General features: G+C 32.4%; 1 protein-coding gene across 3 annotated transcripts in view; it reads left to right on the forward strand.

Annotated features, from left to right (window-relative positions):
- The window catches only part of LOC118203041 (tau-tubulin kinase homolog Asator-like), a 156,553-nt gene that overhangs the window by 27,618 nt on the left and 107,574 nt on the right, over positions 1 to 21,361 (forward strand). For all 3 annotated transcript variants that reach the window (XM_085807743.1, XM_085807741.1, XM_085807742.1), the window contains one exon: positions 14,032 to 14,173. In XM_085807743.1, the coding sequence (XP_085663869.1) occupies positions 14,032 to 14,173 (142 nt within the window). The remainder of the gene's footprint in view (positions 1 to 14,031; positions 14,174 to 21,361) is intronic.

A 21,361-nucleotide genomic window follows, 5' to 3' on the forward strand; every position in this document is an offset into this window, starting at 1 on the left:
GTACCAATAAAGGTTTTAGAATTATCACTCATTATTCCAGTACATTTTCCCCTTCTAGAGAAAAAACATTTTAAGCCTGAAATAAAAGATTGGCTAGTTTGATCTGTCACAAAGTGTATGGCTTTTGTACTCGTACATACATATACTACAACATAGATTTTGTTCAAAACTCCCTTACGTTGATTCTTAAACTTTATTGCAAGTGGGCCGCAGAAATCAACACCAGTTATGTTAAATGGGTATGATGGTGTGACACGCTTTTTGGGCAACTCGGACATTATTTGTTGAACTGTGATGGGTTTGTCCTTAAAACATGCCACACATCTGTAGATGATCTTTCTACAATTATTTCTGCCATTGAGTGGCCAGAACCTTTGTTTTACCTGCAGTGATTGTGATTCTAAATGAAAGTACCTCAAATGAAAATGCTCTAAAATAATAGCAGTTAAACAATGTTTACTAGGTAAACTATAGGGTGTTTACTATTAGCAGGTACGTCCGAATAGGACAATCGTCTGCCCACCCTAATTAGCCCCATGTTATCAAGAAACACATTCAGTGATGCTGATTTACTTTTGAGGTTTACACACTTACCTCTTTTTAATTGATTTATTTCTTCTTGAAACTCATTTTTTTGGGCTTCTAATAAAATATACACCTCAGCATCCTTTATCTCTTCTAAAGTAAGTACTCCATACCTCCTTATCTGGTGGTTCTTAAGATTATAGATAAAACTGAAAATGAAACTTGCAATACGAATAAGTTTAGTATAATTAGAAGAAAAATTAAGAATATCATTAAAGAGGTTTGGTTCATTACATGCAATTAAAACTAAGTTAGAATCGTTATGTAGTTCATTGTCCTTTTTAAGTTCATATGGGCACACTTCTTCAGCAACCTCAAGTGGTAAGTCCTGATGAGGAATCTCTGAGCATGTTAGAAAGTCACAGCATGACCACCATTTGGAACAGTTCACAAGAAAGTCAGTTTGAACACCATGCGTCATAACATCTGCTGGGCTCTCTTTTGTTGAACAAAAGAACCACTCTGGCGGCTGTGTTAACTTCCTAATCTCGTTAACTGTGTTGACGATGAAAGATTTCCATTTGGTACTGGTACCTTTAATCCAGCATGGCACTATTTTGGCATCAGTCCAGTAAAATATTCTCGAGGATTTATTTTAATCGAGCAATTTTTTCACTCCAGACCCTAAATGTGCTGCTAGTAATGCACCAAGTAATTCAAGACGAGGTAACCTTTTCACAGGTGCAACACGACATTTTGATGTGACAAAATTCGCAGAAATGTCTTCTTGCTTACGCAGTTATACGTAGACAATAGTATCGTACGCCCTCTGACTAGCATCTGAAAAGCAATGGATCTCTATGGAATCGGCTTCGGGATTCAAAATAAATCTTGGAACTGCAATTTTACTTAGATGATGACACTCACAGCACCACTTTGCCCACTCTTGACAGATATCTGTAAGTAGTTCATCATCTCATGTCAATTTTCGAACCCAAAGTTCTTGTAGCAAGAATTTAAGTCTAACAGTAAATGGAGTTATTAACCCAAAGGGATCAAAAATCTGCCCTGCAGTTTTCAAGATGAATCGTTTCGTATTACCCTTATTCTTAAGAAATTCCATCAAACTGTCTGTGTCTATACTCATACTGTCTTCATTAGTATCCCAAAACATTCCCAAGATCTTAAGTGTCTCGTTTGAGTCATTGATTTTATGTGGATGGATCTCGAACTCTTTTTCTTCCCATTTTCTCATCAGCTCAGGATCATTGGATACCCATTTACTCCAGTTCATATTTGCTTCACTCATAATTTGTTTAGCTTTACGCTATAAGCTTGGAGCCTCATCTATACTGTCCTGTCCGGTAACAAAATCGTCAACATAAACACAAGAATTCAATATTTCAAATACATTTGACTGCTCATCTCGGTATTTTCTAATGTGTTCTTTAATTGTTGCAGCCAACAAAAATGGACTTGACTTAATCCCAAAATTTACGCTCTTGAATCTATATGTCGCTAATTTTAGATCATTTAATTGTGTGTTTTCCAAAAACAGGAATCACACTGCGTCTTGATCCTTTTCTGCCAAAGCAATCTGCAAAAATGCTTTCTCCACATCCGCTGAAATTGCAGCTTTATTTAATCAGAAATTAGTTAGCAGATGGAACATGTTAGGATTCAAATTTTTCAAATTTGTCCCTGTCCATAGACAATTGTTCAGTGATAACTGCCCGAACTCATGCAAGCTGCCATCAAACACTATTCTAGTCTTCATTGAAGCACTGGTTTTTCTAAATACCGGTTGGTGTGGTAGGTAAAAGAATGGTTTACCGATAGTTATATTTCCATTGACACTTTTTCAATTATACCTTGCTTGAGATAACCATCTAATATTTCATTATATGTAGAAAACAGTGTTTTATCATAATTCATTCGCTTTGCAAGAGTTTTTAATCTACCTTTCGCTACTCGGTAATTATCAGCTAATTCACTCCAGTCCCTTTTCCAATGTAAAGTAACCTCATAGCAGCCAGCTTTAAAACAAACTGTCTTATTAAATATTTCCAATGCTTTGTCTTCTTCATGACAATAAGGATCATCTTTAATTCCTAATAGTTCTAGTTCGAAAAACATTTTCAATTCACTCTCTGAATTATCATTTCTTAACCCACAATACGATAAATTAACATGTTGTGAATCATTTATATTTCCACTAACTATATATCCAAACACACTGTTTTGTAATATCAAGCTTGTGTGAGGAACGTAGATTTTACCAACTCATAACATATCATAAGAAACTTCCGCGCTGAGCAACAGGTTTACTTTCTCTAGTTTATAAAATTCCGGATCCGCTAAATTCACCTTCTCAGGAATCACAAGGTTACTAACATCAATAAACTTTGCAGGAGTTAAACCTGCTATTTTTGGAATTACCAAAACCTCTAGTTTCCTTTTATACGTTTGTTCCTGATTACAGATAAGGGCAACTGCTTTTCTTTTTATTGTAGTTGAAATACCTGATATACTGCAAACTGAAATATTTGTCCTTTCCCTTTTTAAATTAAGTATATCTGCTAATTTAGTGGTAAAAAACAAGAAACACTTCTATCATATAATGCTTTCACCTTAATTAAAGTTCCATCATTAGTCTCAATGAATACAAAGGCAGTAGATAAAATCACGTTTTCCCCACTGTTAGTACCCGTAAAAGGCTGTAAGGGTTTCGTTTTCAGTTTTACCTTGAAATGCAGGTGCATGTACATTTAACGCATTGCTGTTTTGATCACCCAGCTCCTGATCTGAAATATCTGCTCTTTCTACTGTGGTACCAACGGAATTATTTTCGTTTTGATAACATAAGAGAAAGCTATGTTTTTTCTTACACTTCTTGCACAAGTAATTAGGACGGCAATTTTTCACACTGTGCAAATTAAAACAACAAAAAAATAAACTCTGTTTTTTCACAAATTCTACCTTTTCTTTTATACTGAATTTCTGAAATTTAGGACAATTAAAAAGCTTGTGATTGCTCAAATTACAAAATCTACACGAATTCTGTATATGTTTTTCATTTGCATTAGAAACGACAGCAGTAACTCTCTAACTTTTTTTTTATTAGTCACACTATTTGAAGCATTGAGAGTTCTTGCATGATCTTTAAGAAATTCTATAAGATATGTTATATTAGGTAAATTCTCTTTCTCTAATTTTCTTTCCCACCATACTTTGGTGTTAGGATTTAATTTTTGCCCTAAAATGTATGCAAATACATTGGCAGAAAACCCTTTAACACTCTTGATTTAAAACTTCTAATGATCTCACGCATTCATTTGTAATGTCAATTAAGTTTAATATTGCTGACACAGACTCATTTTGCATAGGATGCATATTCATAAATAATTTCAGATGAGCATACACTCGTTCGGGGTGATTAGAGAACCTTTCTTCTAGGAATGAAAAGGCTAATTTATAACTGTAACTTTTTTTGTATTAGTCACACTATTTGAAGCGTTGAGAGTTCTTGCATGATCTTTAAGAAATTCTATAAGATCTGTTAAATTAGGCAAATTATCTTTCTCTAATTTTCTTTCTCACGATATTTTGGTGTTAGGATCTAATTTTTGCCCTAAAATGTATGCAAATACATTGGAAGAAAACCCTATAACACTCTGATTTAAAACTTCTAATGATCTCACGCATTCATTTGTAATGTCAATTAAGTTGAATATTGCTGACACAGACTCATTTTGCATAGGATGCATATTCCTAAATAATTTCAGATGAGCATACACTCGTTCGTGGTGATTAGAGAACCTTTCTTCTAGAAATGAAAAGGCTAATTTATAATTAAAGTCAACTATGGATATTGACTGCACAATACGATAAGCATCCCCTCTTAGCGCAGATTTTAAGTACTGTAATTTGACTGCATCTATTAAATTAGGATTTGAATCAACACTGGCTAAAAAGATATCTTTAAATGAAAGCCACTCATGTAAGTTACCCGAAAACGTTGGCAAAGTAATTTTGGGTAATTTAACGTTGTTCTTAGTATTCGTGCAAACCGAAAGCTCTGATTTAATTTCTTTGGAAAGTTTATCTAATTTACGATTTAGTTCGACTTCTACGTCTAAGAGAATATCGTCAATCTCTTCTTTCTCTTTTACATAAACATCAATACTTTCTTCCGTACATAACCCAAACAAGGAATTGAAATTGGAATTTATCTCTGTCTCAAGCACTTTAAACTCATTCGTCAGTACTTCCAAGTCACTTCCTTGGACTACCGATAGTGAAGAAAGTGACAGAGAGGTTATTGAAAATGAAAAAATTTCGATTGTCAAATAAGTTGGAATTTGCGACATGGCAATCACAGGACTTGAACAGTGGAACTCTGTGACTGCACAAGAAATTATATCTATCTATAGAATTAAAGAGAAAGTATTAGCATGAAAAACAAAGCAATTTAAACAACTTCTATTGAAATAAATGTTTAGTAATGTAAAGAAATAAATATTAAGCTTTTTTTTTGTAAATTCTGATACCATTTAGGTCATAAATGCTTCATTTTTTCATAAATCAGGATTTCATATTTTTTACTTTATAATTTCTACGTACCATCTAACTAGATTTAAACTAATGAAATCCGGAATCACACAAGTCCCGACGAGTCCGGATCTCGTACTTTGTGCTGTATATATATATAAAATATATAATATATATATATATGAAACAGAATTAAAAAAATTATGATTCAGTGATGAAGGTACTTGTAAAATTCCCTTATAAGGTAAGGAGAATATAATTCTCTATTAAACCCTGTTAAATAGTCATCCACAACTGAAGTTGGAAATTAAATTATAGCCAGTTTTGCTGTGAGCTACCACACTGAAGACATCTTTGGGCAAAATTTTATACATTGCTTTCTATTCCATTGATTTGTAAACAGAATTTATGTATTATAAAAATATTATACAACAATACTATGTTTCTTAATAAAACTTTTTGTTTAAAAGAAAAGCTTAATTTATGTTTCTATATATTTAACCTTAATGAGAGGGAAATAGCTTTTTAAACTGTGCTTGTTTGATCTCATATGTATAGTGAGGATACTTACCTTGATTAAGTATCTTAAAATTATAATTTTAAAATTGCGTTCTATTATTGTTTTGCACACTAAAGTCATATTTCTTTAGCAAGTTTTCAAATGTATTCAGTAAATACTCTATAAGGCTGATAGATGACTGCAGGGGACTAATCTAGGTCAGAAAGTTTGCGAGGAGTGTTGTAACCATCAATCACAGGTCAATAGCCTATTTCATTTTCTTGTTGAAACACTCCTCTGTCATCAAAAAGTTGGAAAAGAATAAATTATTACAGGAGATGTAATAGAAAGTGGTCCTAATGCAGAATGACTGGAATGCAGATGAATTAGAAAGTTTCAACCATGTGCATGCATTCCAATCTGTCAAAACGTTGCTGGCATGAATAATTTTCCACTGCTTCATTGGACTTATGCCAAAACTCTGTAAGTGTGGAATGTGGGAACTTGGATTCACCACGCTTCATTGGCTCTGTTGTATTTTCCAACTCTGATGTTTTCATACTCATTCTAGTTGAATTCTGATAGCATGTCAAGAGTGGGACACAGGATGGTCTATGATTGATCAAATCTTACAGAATGCAGGTTGTGACAGTGCTTTATATCATGTTCTGTGAAATGCCTATGTTTTGAACATAAAAAGCCTATGTTTGATATGCACTGTGGTCCAGCTGTGATTCATTACCACTTGTTTCATTCATTACACCAAAATTACTAATAATTCAAAACCAGGCATGGAAAAATACATTTTTATAATTAAGACACAATAACATGCCGAATAAATACTAATTCAGAAGTCAAACAATTCTGAATTAATACATTTTTATGTTTTCAAAAACATTTTTATGTTTTTAAAATAATTTTCAGTTCTTTATCTACAGTAGCTTTGTAATGGCTCTGAGTTCAGGTCAGGTTATTGAATATTCTAATGATGTATAATTAATGTTTTTGATGCATTTTAAGTATTTGTCAAATTTTATAACAAGAGTCTTTTTCTCCTTTGATTTTAAGTAAAAGTTATTTAGGCAATCTATCTACGTGTGAAATTCCCTTTAGGTTAGGTAAACTTATTGTAAAGAAAGCTAAAATGCTTTCTTTACAATGCTCGGTTTAAGCTTATAGCAGAAAACAAACTTACAATTGTAGATTTGAGAAGAGGCTTTCAAAGCATATGTACAAATGATAGCATGGCATTGTGAAAGGGAGATGTTAGGAAGTGCTTTACAAAGCAGTGTGAAATTATATTTCAGAAATTGAAATTAAAGCATTAACCCTGAAAATATATCTTCAAAATAGTTTAAAATATTTTTATGAGTGTAGCTGAAGATTTTGATTAAATGGTATGTTTTTGCTAACATTATCACTAGAAATAACAAAATTAGTGTTCTTAATCAGTTTAATTGTGAAAATGAAAATTGCTTGGCATGAAAGTAATTAGTGTGTTCTCAATGTTAAAAAGAAATAAATAAGTTACAGCATTCATAATTAGTAAAATTCTGAATTTTGCCATGTTCAAAACTAGGTATTCAAAAGATTTTATAGTACTTAGTATTTTCTATTGCAGTTACTGTACATATAATGATTGTTTAAATATGAATCATTTTAATTGCTGTGATTGATATACTTAAAATAATTATTTCAGTTTTTCAAATTGAAAGTAATTTAATGGATCATTGCAGAAATCAGTATGACCAACGTGTGCATGTTTCTCATTCAAGAAGTGTGCTCTTCTGCTTTAGGTCTAAAGTAACACCTGATAGTATTAAACAGATGTTTGGTTAGCAGGTAGTTTTTGTATATGTGCTGGCTGAGGAGTATCATCTTAACCTTTTCCCGGGGGCTGGGACATATGTGTCCCGTACTAAGGATACAGCAACTGGGGGCTCGGGACAGTTTGCCGTTGATGGCAGGGGTAGGAATTTTAGCACTTGAGGTTTGATGACTATTTTATGACACCCGGGAGAGTGCGTTCTTTTGTGGGATTCCGCTAATGGATTGGGGAAAATTGTCTGTGTTTTAAACCCACATGGCTTATTTACAAATTCGGTATCTTCCAGGAAATATTTCGTTGAGAGGAGAAAATAAAAAGAACAGTTTGTTACTTTGATTCTCACGCATTTGCGTTTTCAGGTTTTTTCCTGTACAAATACGGCTTGGAGGTCAAATATCAAAGAAATTTTATTTTCGGAAGCTCGGCTGCTAAAATTCTTCGGAAATTATTTTAAAACCTTGAATGTATTTAAAATTGCATGTTTTTTCAGTTATTTCAAATTAAATGTTTTTTAATTTGGTTTCAATTCGAATTTGAAACTGTCTTCGTTTCATTCTTTTCATAAGTGTTTTTATCACTTTATTCCAATTTTTAGTATAAGGCAGTGTAGTAATATAAATATTATTTCAGGTAATCAAAATTAATTTTAATGTTATTTCTAAATGACTATTTATTCATTGCACGACTACCGCTTACTTGAGTTTTTTGGTTTGTTATGTTCTAAATGATAACTAGCATTCAAGCGAATAATATTTCTTTACCTCTGATAATTTGACCTCGATTCAAATTCCGATGAACAGATTGACTGCATGAATGTTTCTTGTTCTCTTACATATGTAAAGGGTATATCAGCCAATTTCCTTTGAACCCCCTCCACGAAAGCCCCTTTTGCTTAGGTAGATAACACTTTATTTAATTCGACAAATAAAAATAAAATTATATTCGAAATAAGAAACCTAAACTTATGAGCGTTTCATAACTATGTTTAGAAACCCTTCCTTTTATGAATCATTTTAATGACAAAATGAATTTTAATTGTGCGACAAATGAAATACGAATTTTTATTAAAGCAGTTATTATGGAACATTTTCAAATTCAAAATTTAAAAAAGTTTAAAACTTATTAATTTATCCTTTGTTATATGATTTGTGTCTATAATGTCATGTCTGTATCAATTTGTTCAGAAATTAGATACGTTAGTTTAGGTTAACTGAATATGGGAAAGCACATGAAGGCTGCCTACCTAAAGGAAAGTATGCCTTCGTGGAGACTTTTAGGAGAAATTGGCTCGTATTTACGTTTCACATAGGGGAAACAACAAAAACCAACCATATAGCCAGCTCGATTGGCTGATGTCGAACCTATGTCTAACTACCAGCATTCAACGGCCTTAACCACTCAGTAACTTGTAGTGTTCAGAAAGTAGTTAATTTTACGTGAGAATCGTGTTTTGGAGGGAATCAAACAAGATATTGGAATACTAAGCATGTATACAGGAATTCAGATGTGTACTACTTTTTAGTTCCCTGAATTTAATCCTCAGTGCGAATCTTCATTAATATTAACTCATTACGAATCTTCATTCCCAGCTTCATTACTTCCATAGAAAGCAACAGTAAATAGCTTGAGATCTGAAAATTTAGCATGACAGTTTGATACCTCAAAGGCGATTTTAGCATTCTGAAAATGTAGATCATAAAAAACTGAAGAAATATTCCGCCATTTGACAAAGATGTTTACATTTTGAAATTTCAGTGCGTTCCTGTATATGCAATTTTGCATTCAAAGAAAAAAGGGAGTAGCAATATAAATCATCGAACACCTGTCCACTTTTTATTCTAAGGTGAAAATAGTATCTTACATCTCTAAGTGATAAAACTAAATTTTTGAATACATTAAAACTCAACAAAGATTTTATTTTCTAAAGCTCCAGGTTTTGCATCTACTTTTCTTTCTTGAACCAAAAACTATGAAGTGATTAAATAAATTAAACATTTTATATCCCTGATGTAAAGGCAGATCAACTCTGGGACCGCTATTTTCAATGCCACATGGAAAAAAATGAATAAAAAAATTCTTGGCTCATGCATTGTAAATTTTTCTTAGTGCTGGCATTGTTCAATAATAATTTAGTGCAGTACAAACGCAGTGAGCAAATTCTATTTCTCCAGGAATGAATATTGCCAGAGGTGTAAAAGTATTAACACTCATTTTGGAATCCGAAAATGCTTTTTAAATGGCACTTGCAATAAATAAACTCTATTTAATTTGCTCTTTAATAATGCTATTAAAAATGAAAATGCATATATTGTTTGAAGGCAATGTTTGAATATATTAAATCACTGAATTTTCGATACGATTACAAGTGAATATATTTAACACTGATTACTTCGCTAGTTTCTTAGTACATAATATAGGTGCAAGTTTAAAAACTATTTTAATCGTAAAATAGAACACTTTTTAGAACAAAATTTCTAGTTAGCATACGTTTCATTTGAAGGTAAAATAATACTTTTTTTTTTTCTTGGGAAAACTGTATTCATCTACCTGCAGTGTGAAAACGATTAGAGTACATCCCGCATTCTAACGCGAGCTTTGGAACTAGATTGAAAGGAAATCCTGAGCATTTGCCTGACTGCTGACAAAAGAACACTAATCACCCACTCGTTAAGGACTCGATTCGATAATTTTTCCCCCTTTCCAAAACTGCTGAGCCAAGAGCCCCCAGTGAAGGTACACAACTGTTTTTCGAGCCCACGGGAAAAGGTTAAGGCAATGCGAAGAGAGTGACAGTATGTGGCTGTTCATTATGTTAATGAAAAAATGGATATTAAAATGTTTCCAGCACAGATTCTAATAAAATTTGAATGTACCCCGTCAAACTACAAGTAATAATCTGTAATGAGTTTGATGTATAATTTAGAGCTTCCCTTATCATTCCATTAAGGGTTCATTACATATGGAGATTTTCAATATACAAGTGGAATTACATGCGATCAGCCTGCCTCCATATGTAAACACATCCATCTCTGGTGCTAAACGGAAAGGTGCCATTCAAGAAGTATTTCACTTTTGCTTCTCTAGGAAGCTTTTACTGTGGAAGATCGAAAAAGGTAGGAATAGTGATTCAAACCTGTATTTTGCAACTGATTTAGAATAGTGATGTCAGATAGATACCAGTGGCATTATCTAGTTTTTACTGAAAGGGACTAGATGTGAGAAAAAATAATAATCCTTCCTAAGAGGACTCTGCGTGAACAGTGATAGTGGTCATCTTAGAGACATGAAATTCAGTCCTATTGTTTGTGTATGTTTTCTGAAATACTGGTCACTTTCAGAAGTGGTCATCTTAGGGATGTATAGGAAGATAGTTATCCTGACAGGGATTATTGTATTTTGAATATGAAGACTAATGATGTAATTTGAAGAGCAGTGATATAATAATAGATTCTTACGCTCTGTTAAATTTATGAAAATCATCTAAAGTGATCATACCATGTTTTCATGTTTTTTTAATTTGATGGATGTTATAAAAATTAATAATTTGTTAAAAATAACGTTTATCTAAAAAAGAGCACAAAATCACCAGAAGAAATTACTTCTTAGTTTGTATGCAATTGATCATTTTGAAATTATATAATATGTTACTTTCGAGTTTGATATTTGTAAAAAATGAAAACATGTAGTGTAGAACTATTTTTTGTCATTATTTTTGTATCTTTTGAAAATATATTATCCCCCAATACATGACAGACAAATGATTGAGATCATGGGGTTGTGACATTGGCAGCTGATGAGCACATTATCATAAAACAGCTTCTGAAGTTACTTAAGCATGCTGCATTATGATCCCTTGCATAAGGATTAGCTTTTCACATTACTTTATTTTCCATAGTTTAAATTTGCAATTATTGCACCAATATATTTTACTTCAAATTCTTTCAAATACCATAAGAATGATTTCATGAAGATGAACTAAAATATAGCACTGAAAGTTAAATTAATTTTGCTTATAAGAATCATGAAAATATAAAATTTCTTATGATTTATTGTCAGTAGTTAACAGCATGTCTACAGCAACTATAGGAACAGGTGAACTAGCCCTTCCACATGTAGAGCTAAAATCTTCCTATTTACCCAAAAAAATGACTACACTTAACTGGTTCTTGTTTAAAAAAGTTGAAATAGTGTTCCTTTTAATGTTTCTGAATGTTAGGTGAAAATGTACTTGACAGTCTTATTGCATAAAATGTTAGAAGATTAACCTAGACTGTCTGGTTCATTGATGATGTAACACTGCCAGATACAGATACAAAAACAGAAAACAATGGCTTCATAATATTTGACATTTTTTGCTTTATTGTAGATCTGATCGTAGCTAATTGCCAGTGACAATGATTTCCTCTTTGGATCTTTTTACATTCTTCACAATTTGTTGTCTGTATTGCAGTGCTACTTTCTAAGTAGCATTATCCACAGATTAGTGTATTACTATATATGTACTCATCCCCATATTGGAAAGATGAACTTGACTGTGCAAAGTTCTCATTAAAAACTTTAATGAATCAACTTTGTATGGTTTTAAATTATGTATGACAGAAAGCTGCTGAATATGCATATTTCTGATTCTTGCATTTAGGAGTCCTGAGTTAACTCAAAGAATGAGGGAAAAAAAAGGAACTATAAAATTTTTGTTACATCTCGAAGACATTTGGATGATTTTAGACATGGGAGTATTATAGGATACTAGTTGGTAGATTGCCTCATTATCACCAAAGTAGCAATGGAATTTCGAATCTTGCAAAATCTTATCACCAAGTTTCATGAAGACTTTGAAATGATCTGTATTCTGTTTCAAATATATTGCTGTTGGTCATGCTTTTTCTGAGATTGTACAAGAAGATGTATTTATTACTAGCAGTTAAATGCAGTTGAGGCTACAGTGCCAGCAAATTTGCAGGTTGCCTCTGTTGCACTACAGGAATATACTGTAAGACTTCCCGTTTGATATGTGAATTATCTAGGACTCTTTGCTTGAAGACTGATTGTCTGTGTTGTTCTATCCACATGGACTATCACCAGTCTTTAAGACTGTAATATGAATAAGGTTTTTGTAATGATGTTAGATTTGCTAAAATTAGGCAGCACATTAATGGATCAATATCATGTTTTCGAACTGATTAAAGAACTGAGTTGATTAAATCTGAAATTAGATTCCAAGTGTTGGTTTGTCTTGGATGAAATGGTAAGGAAAATATGCAAGAAATGTATTGTGGTAGCAATGGGATTATGTTATAGGATGACATCAAAATTTATGAATCTACTGAGCTATGAATGCTGGGCAGTGGCACCATGATGGGTAACCATTATATATATATATATATAAACAAACAAACAAAAAAATTAACTGATACCATGTTTGATTGTTCCATGGTGCCAGTGGCAACTCATTATTTTTAGGGAAAACAATGCTACATTTTTATGAAATCCGAATACAGGAGAATTTGTTCGAGAGTGAGGATATGTGTCAAGTTGACTGTTTTCATGCTGTCCAGACCTCCAACTCTGTTGAGCATGCAGGAGATATGTGAGAAATACTACAGCTTGTAGTCCATTTCCAGCAAACTATCAAAGCCTATTCCATGTTGTAAGAGAGAAATGAAGTAATCTGTTCCAGGAGCTAAATTACTTGGCATTGAGTGCATCACAACCTTGATTAATCAGGACTCTAGGCAGACACTGTTGCTATTGAGGCGTTAAATTGCCTGAACATTTATAGGTATACCTGCCATTTATCACTTATACCTAACTCCTATGTGAAACTTTTTTGCAAAAGGTTTATTATCATTACCTTTTTTTAACTTAGTATTATGTATCAGGAAATAGATGTCATAAGTATCTTCATATGTATTTTTCTTCATGCATGGAAAAATATCAATCATCTCTAAGTTTTGGACATGTACTTCAGTTTATCTTATCAATATTCAAGGCAGAACCTTTTTTTTTTTTTTTTTTTTTGCTTCTGAAAAAGATGGACCTGTGACTGTTTGCCCTTGAAAATGTATAGTTTTATTCAAAATATGCACCAAAATAAGGTTGCTGTTTGCTTAATTTTAAGTTATCAGTATTCATTTTCTGCCTCCCTAATAAATCTAGAACCTTTTATTTTTAAAAGGTGGAAATTAGAAAGTGACCAGCATCACAATAGCATTTTTATTCACTGTCTTGTCTTCTTCCTCAATTTCAGTAGCTGGCACTGATCTCATTGCATCCAAAAGCTATTGTTTGTATCACACTAACAAAGATCTTACTGTAGGCTGCACTATTGCTTGTAACGTTTCTGTATATAATTTATTTATGTCAATAGACTCTGTGCACATATATGTAAATTTCTGGCTGTATACTTTTAATTATTTCTAGGTTTCAGCATTGCATTTCAGCATTGAATAATGTATTAAATCTGTTCAGGTATAATTTATTTTAAATATAGTGTTTTTGTGTGATAATAATGTTTGTCATAATCTATTTTAAAATTATTATATTGCTAAAAGAACTAGAAAATTTCCAAAAACATTTCTTAAATTCAGAGTAGAGCCTTAAATAATACTGATAATAATCATTTCCTTAGACAAAAGTAATCGGACGTGGTGGCTTCGGCCAAATATATCGTGGCAAAGACCTCACAACTTCAAAACTCGTGGCCATAAAATTGGAAAATCCTGGAAGGGAATATTTAGATAATGAGGTAGCTGTTTTGAAAGCTTTGAAAGGTAAGCAAATAAAAATTTCATTTTAAAATAACATTTGAGCAGGTTGAAGAAAATAACCTTGATTGTAATTAGTTTTCTGATATTGTAATAAAGTATGTTAAAATGTAATAAATATTATCATATGGATTTGCCTTAATAAGTAAACTAAGGATTTAGCATCATGATATAAATGCTGGAAATCTCTTTCCTTTTCAAATTTAGTTTCAAAATTTAGAAAAAGTCTCTTCATTAAATCTGTTTTATGTATCCAAATATTTGTAAGAAAAATGTTTAAATGTTTTCTATATATAAATTAAAAATTTTCAAAATAGTTAAAGAAGGCCCTCCATTATGTGTTGTTTCTACATGTAGTTATTATTTTTTTTTACAGGAAAGCAATATGATTTTTGATGTGATTTTAAAATTTGTTTTGAGGAATGGCCATTTTCATTGCTTCATTTGAAAATTCACGCGATTTTTTAACAGTGGAAAAATAAATGGTAGTTTTCAAAATATATAATATTTTATTTTATCAGTTTCTGTGGGAAACGTATCCATTTTTTTACTATATACTTTTAATTAGTGCAAACAAAACTTAAAGATTCTTCAAATATTTTTCCAAAATTTTTATTTATTTTAATTTTTGATAAAAAATAAATGGTAAATAATTATGTCAAGTTAACTCGTTAGTGTGTTTTTGTTCAGAATAAACGCACACATGCAGAAAATCAAAATGATTTTGAATTTTAATAATCATAAATTGAATATTTATTTGTATAATGAAAATATGAAAGAATTGATTGAAAAGAAATAAAATATGGAAAATGCAAAAATTTTAGTTTAATAATAGAAACAGTGGGGTAGACCTTGAAACATTGCACTACACAGAAATGCATGTTGCAGTGAAATCCTAAAAGAATGAATTTACAAGTTCAAATTAACGTATTTCCTGCCAATGTGCAGAGGTGGCTGAATTACTAACCTAACTTGCTCGACCAGAGATAAAAATAGCCTCAGATGCATATGGCAAGGTGCCCAGATGTTGAGTTGAAAGAGGCACGGCATAAAACTTGCATATTCACATAACAAAGCATCATGAAGATCACCAGCATAGCCACAAAAACACATTGCAAGTTTATTTCAGAAGCAATTAATAAAGTCTGCCATGAATCATGAGTTAGCTGGTGATAATTATTTTTGACAAATTATTGACAACCGAGTTTAACTCATGCACAGCAGCTAAAATTTTCTATTTTGAAGTTGTAAATTAAAAAAAATTACAAATTTACAAATAAGTCTAAGAAATTTGAAATAAATTAGAAGTAAGTACTAGTATGTATGCAAACTTGGCAGCATGGTCAATAATTTCCAATACTTATATATCTATTTTACACCATGTCTACAAAAGCCCATGCTTGGCCTTTGTTTTCACAACTTTTGGTTGTAGGTATACCCTGTTACAAAAAATGTTTTAAACCAAACAAATATTCATATTTTGGCATTTTTAAATTCCAAAACACCAGTTTTATAAAAACTAACAAAATCTAGCTTCATGCTTTCCTCTGGTCAATGTACTTGTGTTCAGGAAAATTTTTTACTTGTTATAAAAAATAAAATGCAAAAGTTTGACATCCATGCAATGAAATTTTCAATTTGCATTGAGGGGCTGGTTCATAGATAAATTGGAATAATTCAAGGTTGATTTTTCCCCATTAAATGTTGTTTAATAATATTCTTTTATGATGTATTAGTGTCTTTAATTTATAATTTTGTTACATTTGATATGCGGAGAGAATTTTCATGCATATCATTACTAAGTTTTTGAAGTTTATATAAGCATACGTGACGAGGTCACTTTAAATTTAAGTCCTTGGAATTATTATAACCATATGAAAACCTGTAAAAGATTTCTTCTTTTTCATTTGGAGAGTTTTTCGCCAACAGGATTGTTGCAACATGACTAAGCGATTTCATCAGACAAAAACTCATTTCATCTCAGTTTGTCTGATAAAGTAAGAGGAATATTATGATTGGTTGTTGTTCTCACTGTGAGATTTTTTTAAATTTCTGAACCTCATGGCTTTTTGCTGCTAACTCTTGCTACATTTTGCTATAACCGCCTTTTCGTGGTTGCCTTTTTCTTTGCCTTCTTTTGCAGTTAAATGATTGGGTGCTATTATGGGATTACTGCTAGAGATGTTTTTATGTGCAGATGCTGTGGTGATGGCTGCTTTTATTATTCACACCTTCAGTTAATGGGCACTACAGCCGTTTTTCTTCTGTTGTTTGCTGCATGTGGATTTGGCTTTTCATCTGCCCTCACCATATTGTAGATGTTGCAGCTATAACAAGGCTGTGGAGCTACATTCGGAGCAGAGGAATACAGTTTTGTGGTGTGCCTCGAGTGGTGGGCCTCGAACAGTCAGTATGGAGTGAAATCTAGTATGACTTAATGAATACACAGTTTTTTTAAATGTAACTGGGCCTCGTAATTTTGTTGTATTGGACAGCTTAGCATGACACGACAAAGGAGACTACTTTAGGTAAGTGAAACCACTATACTTATTAAAGTTATTTAACATCTTCAGACCACACCGCAATAGCATGCTGTGAATATTTTCATGGAGTTTTATTAACTTATTGGGAATTGTATTATTCTTTCATTTTCGGAGAAAAACTTGTACTCTTCAGTATGTCTTGAGTTTAAATCACAAATATTTTACATAATAATTCATAAAAATATATGACCGAATGATTATATGTGAAGGAACACCCAGATCCTAATGCTCATAAAGTTACATAAAAGTATTTTTAAATGCATTTGTCAAGACATAAAATAATTGTTTAAAATTACCAGTACTTTGCAAAATTAATATCAAATTAAGATTGACTTTTATTTTAGCTCAATCATAAACTGAATTTCTTGGGATTTGCAGGTTTCCCACCCTACCCCGTTACTAAAACTGTAAAATTTCTGAAAAATGTTTTCATTAAATTGCCCATGCATGGTAATCATACATGCATGTATACAGTGATAGACCCCCAAAATAAAAATCTTCTGTGGAAAAGTGGAAATGTGTGCACGTTATGTATTTTATGTATAGGTTTTATGATAAGATCAGAATGTTATGATAAAAAAAAAATTGTAGGATTAATTACGTTTAATTACTTAGAAGAGTGAAAAATGCAATATTTTTACAAAATATGGAACAAATTTATTGATACAAAATTTTTTTTAGTTAATGTAAATTCTATGTAAGTGCAGTTATATTTATTACATGTACTTAGATGTGTATACATGCATAAGGATCATTTTAGTATTTAGTAGATCCTCCATGATTTGCAATGATAGCCGTGTAGCAGTGCGATATAGAAGATATCAACTACTTAATGTAATCGTAGCCAATTTCATGGAACTAAACCCTAATAATGCTTTCCTGCAGTTTAATCTTACTAGCAGGCTTCTTATTTTTGTACCCACTGTATGCCATCAATTTTCCTTTGGATTCAACTCGGGTGTTGAAACATTCTCACCAAATTCGTTATCTCAAGAAACTATTTATTACTCAGAAATAACTATCTATATCGCTTTAGCTATTTATGACTCTACAATAATTAAATAATTCCTTTACTCATACTCTCAAATGATGAAAACAAAAGTTACACTAACTCTCTAAAAAGAAGAACAACATAGTATATTGCCATTCTCTGAAACATAAACAAACATAGACATTCACCGTCGGTACCTGGAAATAATTGTATGATTTTACCAAGAGGCCAATTTAATCTCCTTTTGTCATCACTTCCAATTAAGACAATGTCTCCTTCTTTTAATTTACAACTTCTAGTGAAGTTTTGCTTGTTGTTTTCAAAGTTCCCAGATGTTCCTAGCGAAATCTTTTCTTGAAAACCTGGTTAACATTTTGGATATAACGCAATTTACGTTTATAAAAGTTAGAACTGAACGCATGTTTCACAATTGGCACTGAATAGTTTTGTATTTCTCGTAAAAATTTCCAGCTGTTATGGAAGTGAGACTTGAATCAGCCAATTAAACTGTTGAAGGTCTATCGTTTAGGATAGCTTCACAATTACACAAAACGGTACACATTTCTTCATAACTAAGGCAGGCTCTCCCAAGAACCTTTCTTAATATTCTTTTCATCATTCCTATCAGGCGTTCCCATCAGCCACCCCACCATGGAAAGCCTGGGGGAATGAACTTCCAAATAATACGTTCATTAGCTCCTTTTTTTTTGCAATTTCATTGAAATCGATTGAAGCAAGTGCATTGCATGCTCCAACAAAATTTTTTCCATTATCAGTATAAATTATGGATGGCTTTCCACGTGTAGCACAAAAACGATGAAATGCTTGTAGAAATGTATCTGTCGTTAAGGACGTAACCAGTTCCAAATGAACACAGTGGTACACTGCGCAAGTGAATAGGCAAAATCCATGCCTTCTTGTAGTCTCTTAGAAATATAGGTCCAGCATAATCTATGCCGGTTATTTGAAACACTGAGGCATCCTGGACCCGATCTCTAGGAAATGGTAGCGCTGGTGGGTTAACATTTTTGTTTGAATAACACTTACAGGTTATAGAAGTTTTCAAAAAACGGATGACAAAACTCTTCCTGCTAATATCCCAAATCTTTTTCTCTTAAGGAATTTAGGATGTGAGAAACTCCAACATGTCCTTTCAACTTTATGTTCTTCCATTATTAAACTTCTTATGAGAGGATGATCACTTGGCAAAATAGCAGGAGTTCTGAACTCAGATGTATCTTCTCTTTGAAATATTGCTGTTTTAGTTCTGATGATCCCACAATCAATGAATGGATTAAGACTTAAAATCTGTTTATCTTCTATTCCATTAAAGGACTCATTTTTTATTAAACAAATCAATTCTCTGCTTTATTTAACTCAGATACAGTAAGTTCATCCTTTTTCTTGTTTTGATGTTTACAGTTGTAAACAAAACGACACATCCACACTACCAGTCTGATTATCTTACGATAACTTGAGAATCTAGTAGCAACTATTTCACTAGCATTAAGATTTATTAAGGATGAAATAATCCTTTTCTTTTTCTCAAGAGCTATTTCTTCTTCATCAGCACTAAAATCTTCTTTTGGCCATTTTTCTGGTGATAAATATAGCCATTTAGGACCTTCCCACCATCTAGATTTAATTAAATAAGAAGCAGAGCATCCTCTACTGGGCAAATCAGCAGGATTCAGTGATCCTGGTACGTGCCTCCAAGATTCAATAGAAGTCAGTCGCTTTATTTCCTTAATTCTGTTGTGAACAAATATGTCCCATACTTGATTCCTCTGTATCCAAGCTAGCACAGTAGACGAATCTGTCCAAAAATAAATAACATCAGCTTGAAATTCAGGTATTATGCTGGATGCTAAACATATACATATTGTAGCTCCAAGAAGTTCCAATCGAGCTATTGTTGTCGTTTTCCTTCTGCTGGGTGCAACTCTCGCTTTAGCTTGCACCAAATGAACTTGAACCGAATCTCTTGTTTGTACTCGAACAAAGGCCACAGCTGAATATGCAAGTTTACTCGCATCACTGAAGAAATGAAGTGAGATGTTTTCAATCTCACAATCACAGTTTAACCATCTTGGTATTCTCATTCTTTCCAGACACTGCAAATCATTCAACCATTTACAAAATTGTGATTTTGAATTTGAATCAACTTCTTGGTCCCAAGATAACTTAACTTCCCATAGGTGCTGAAGTAAAAGTTTCGGCACAAGAGTTACAGGGCAAGCTATTCCTAAAGGGTCGATTATTTTGTGTGTAGTAGCTAAAAATCTCTATTTTAGACAAAATTTCTGGTAGATTTGTAGGTGATGTTAGTAATATTAAGGCAAAGGTAATCTCCACATCGTTCCCAAATCATTCCTAATACATTTGTGGTACTAGAGGAATTATCTGTTGGGTCACTGTATTCCCAACCACGTAATTCTAGCTTTCTTGTAGCTAAAGTATCTGAAGCAATTTGTATGAACTGTTGCAATTCTAAATCATTCTTCACACTCGCTAAACAATTATCTACATAAAAGCTCTTAATATTACAAATTAACTGAATATGTGTATAATAAATAAGAACTTGTATTATATATTTTTTGAATTTTGAATCACAGGCCTTCTTCAGTTTTAATGCTAAGCCGTATTGTCCGAAATCTGGTCCCCAGTATCTGGTGTCCGAAATCTCAATGCCCATGATCTGGTGTGGTCAAAAATGGGTGAAGGCTGTACGTGGCTTTCTTGAGTTTCTTGTGCAGCCTCTAACTCTTGTATTTAAAAATTAATGGAATTGCTGCCATCTGTTAGCATAACATGAATTAGAATGCTACAGTGTTGCAGTTCTACCAGTCTTTCGTAGTCTGAAATTATTGCCATTCTGGCACATTTTTCAGTTTGTTAACATCCAACAATACAAATTTTTCTGTTTTGTTCATATTTTTGACTATGGCTCACCCCTACCTGAAATACACAAACCCTATGACTCACCACACACCATGACAGTGGGTGTTCTCAGAGATAGACATTGCAGTCAAAAGTCGTTAATCCGGACTCGTCGGGACTTCGGCGATTCCGGATTATCGATTTTTCCGGATTATAGATCATCAGTTTAAATCTCGTAAGATGGCATGCACAAATTCTAAAATAAAAAATATGAAACCGTATTTTAGGAAATAAAGAACAATTATGATCTAAAGGATATCAAAATTTACAAAAAAAGAAGCTTAATATTTATTTGTTTACTTTATTAAACATTTCTTTCAATGTAAGTTGTTTCGTTTTATGTGATAATACTTTCTCTTTAATTCTATAAAGACATAATTTCTTGTTCAGTTAAAAAGCTCTGCTGTTCAAGTCCCGTAATTGCTGTGCCGAGAATACCGACTAACTTGTCAATCGAAATTTTTTCGTTTTCACTAACCTCTCTGTCACCTTCTACATGTCTTTATCCATTTTTTGCAGCAATTCCACTTTTTGTTTGACGGACATCAAGACATACTTTCGTTTTGTAGATCCTTTGGGAGCTCCAGAATCGGAAATTGACATAATCGAAAGTTCAAGTTTACTTTTATAAAATTGCTCTTACAGTCTGCAAAAAATAATAAGCTGCATCCAATTCGAAGATTAAGGAATAACGCAAGCATCAGCATTAACTGAAATAGA

The sequence above is a fragment of the Stegodyphus dumicola genome, chromosome X1, assembly GCF_044657685.1.
Source record: "Stegodyphus dumicola isolate Sdum_Otavi_A_Nest chromosome X1, ASM4465768v1".
Taxonomy (NCBI): domain Eukaryota; kingdom Metazoa; phylum Arthropoda; class Arachnida; order Araneae; family Eresidae; genus Stegodyphus; species Stegodyphus dumicola.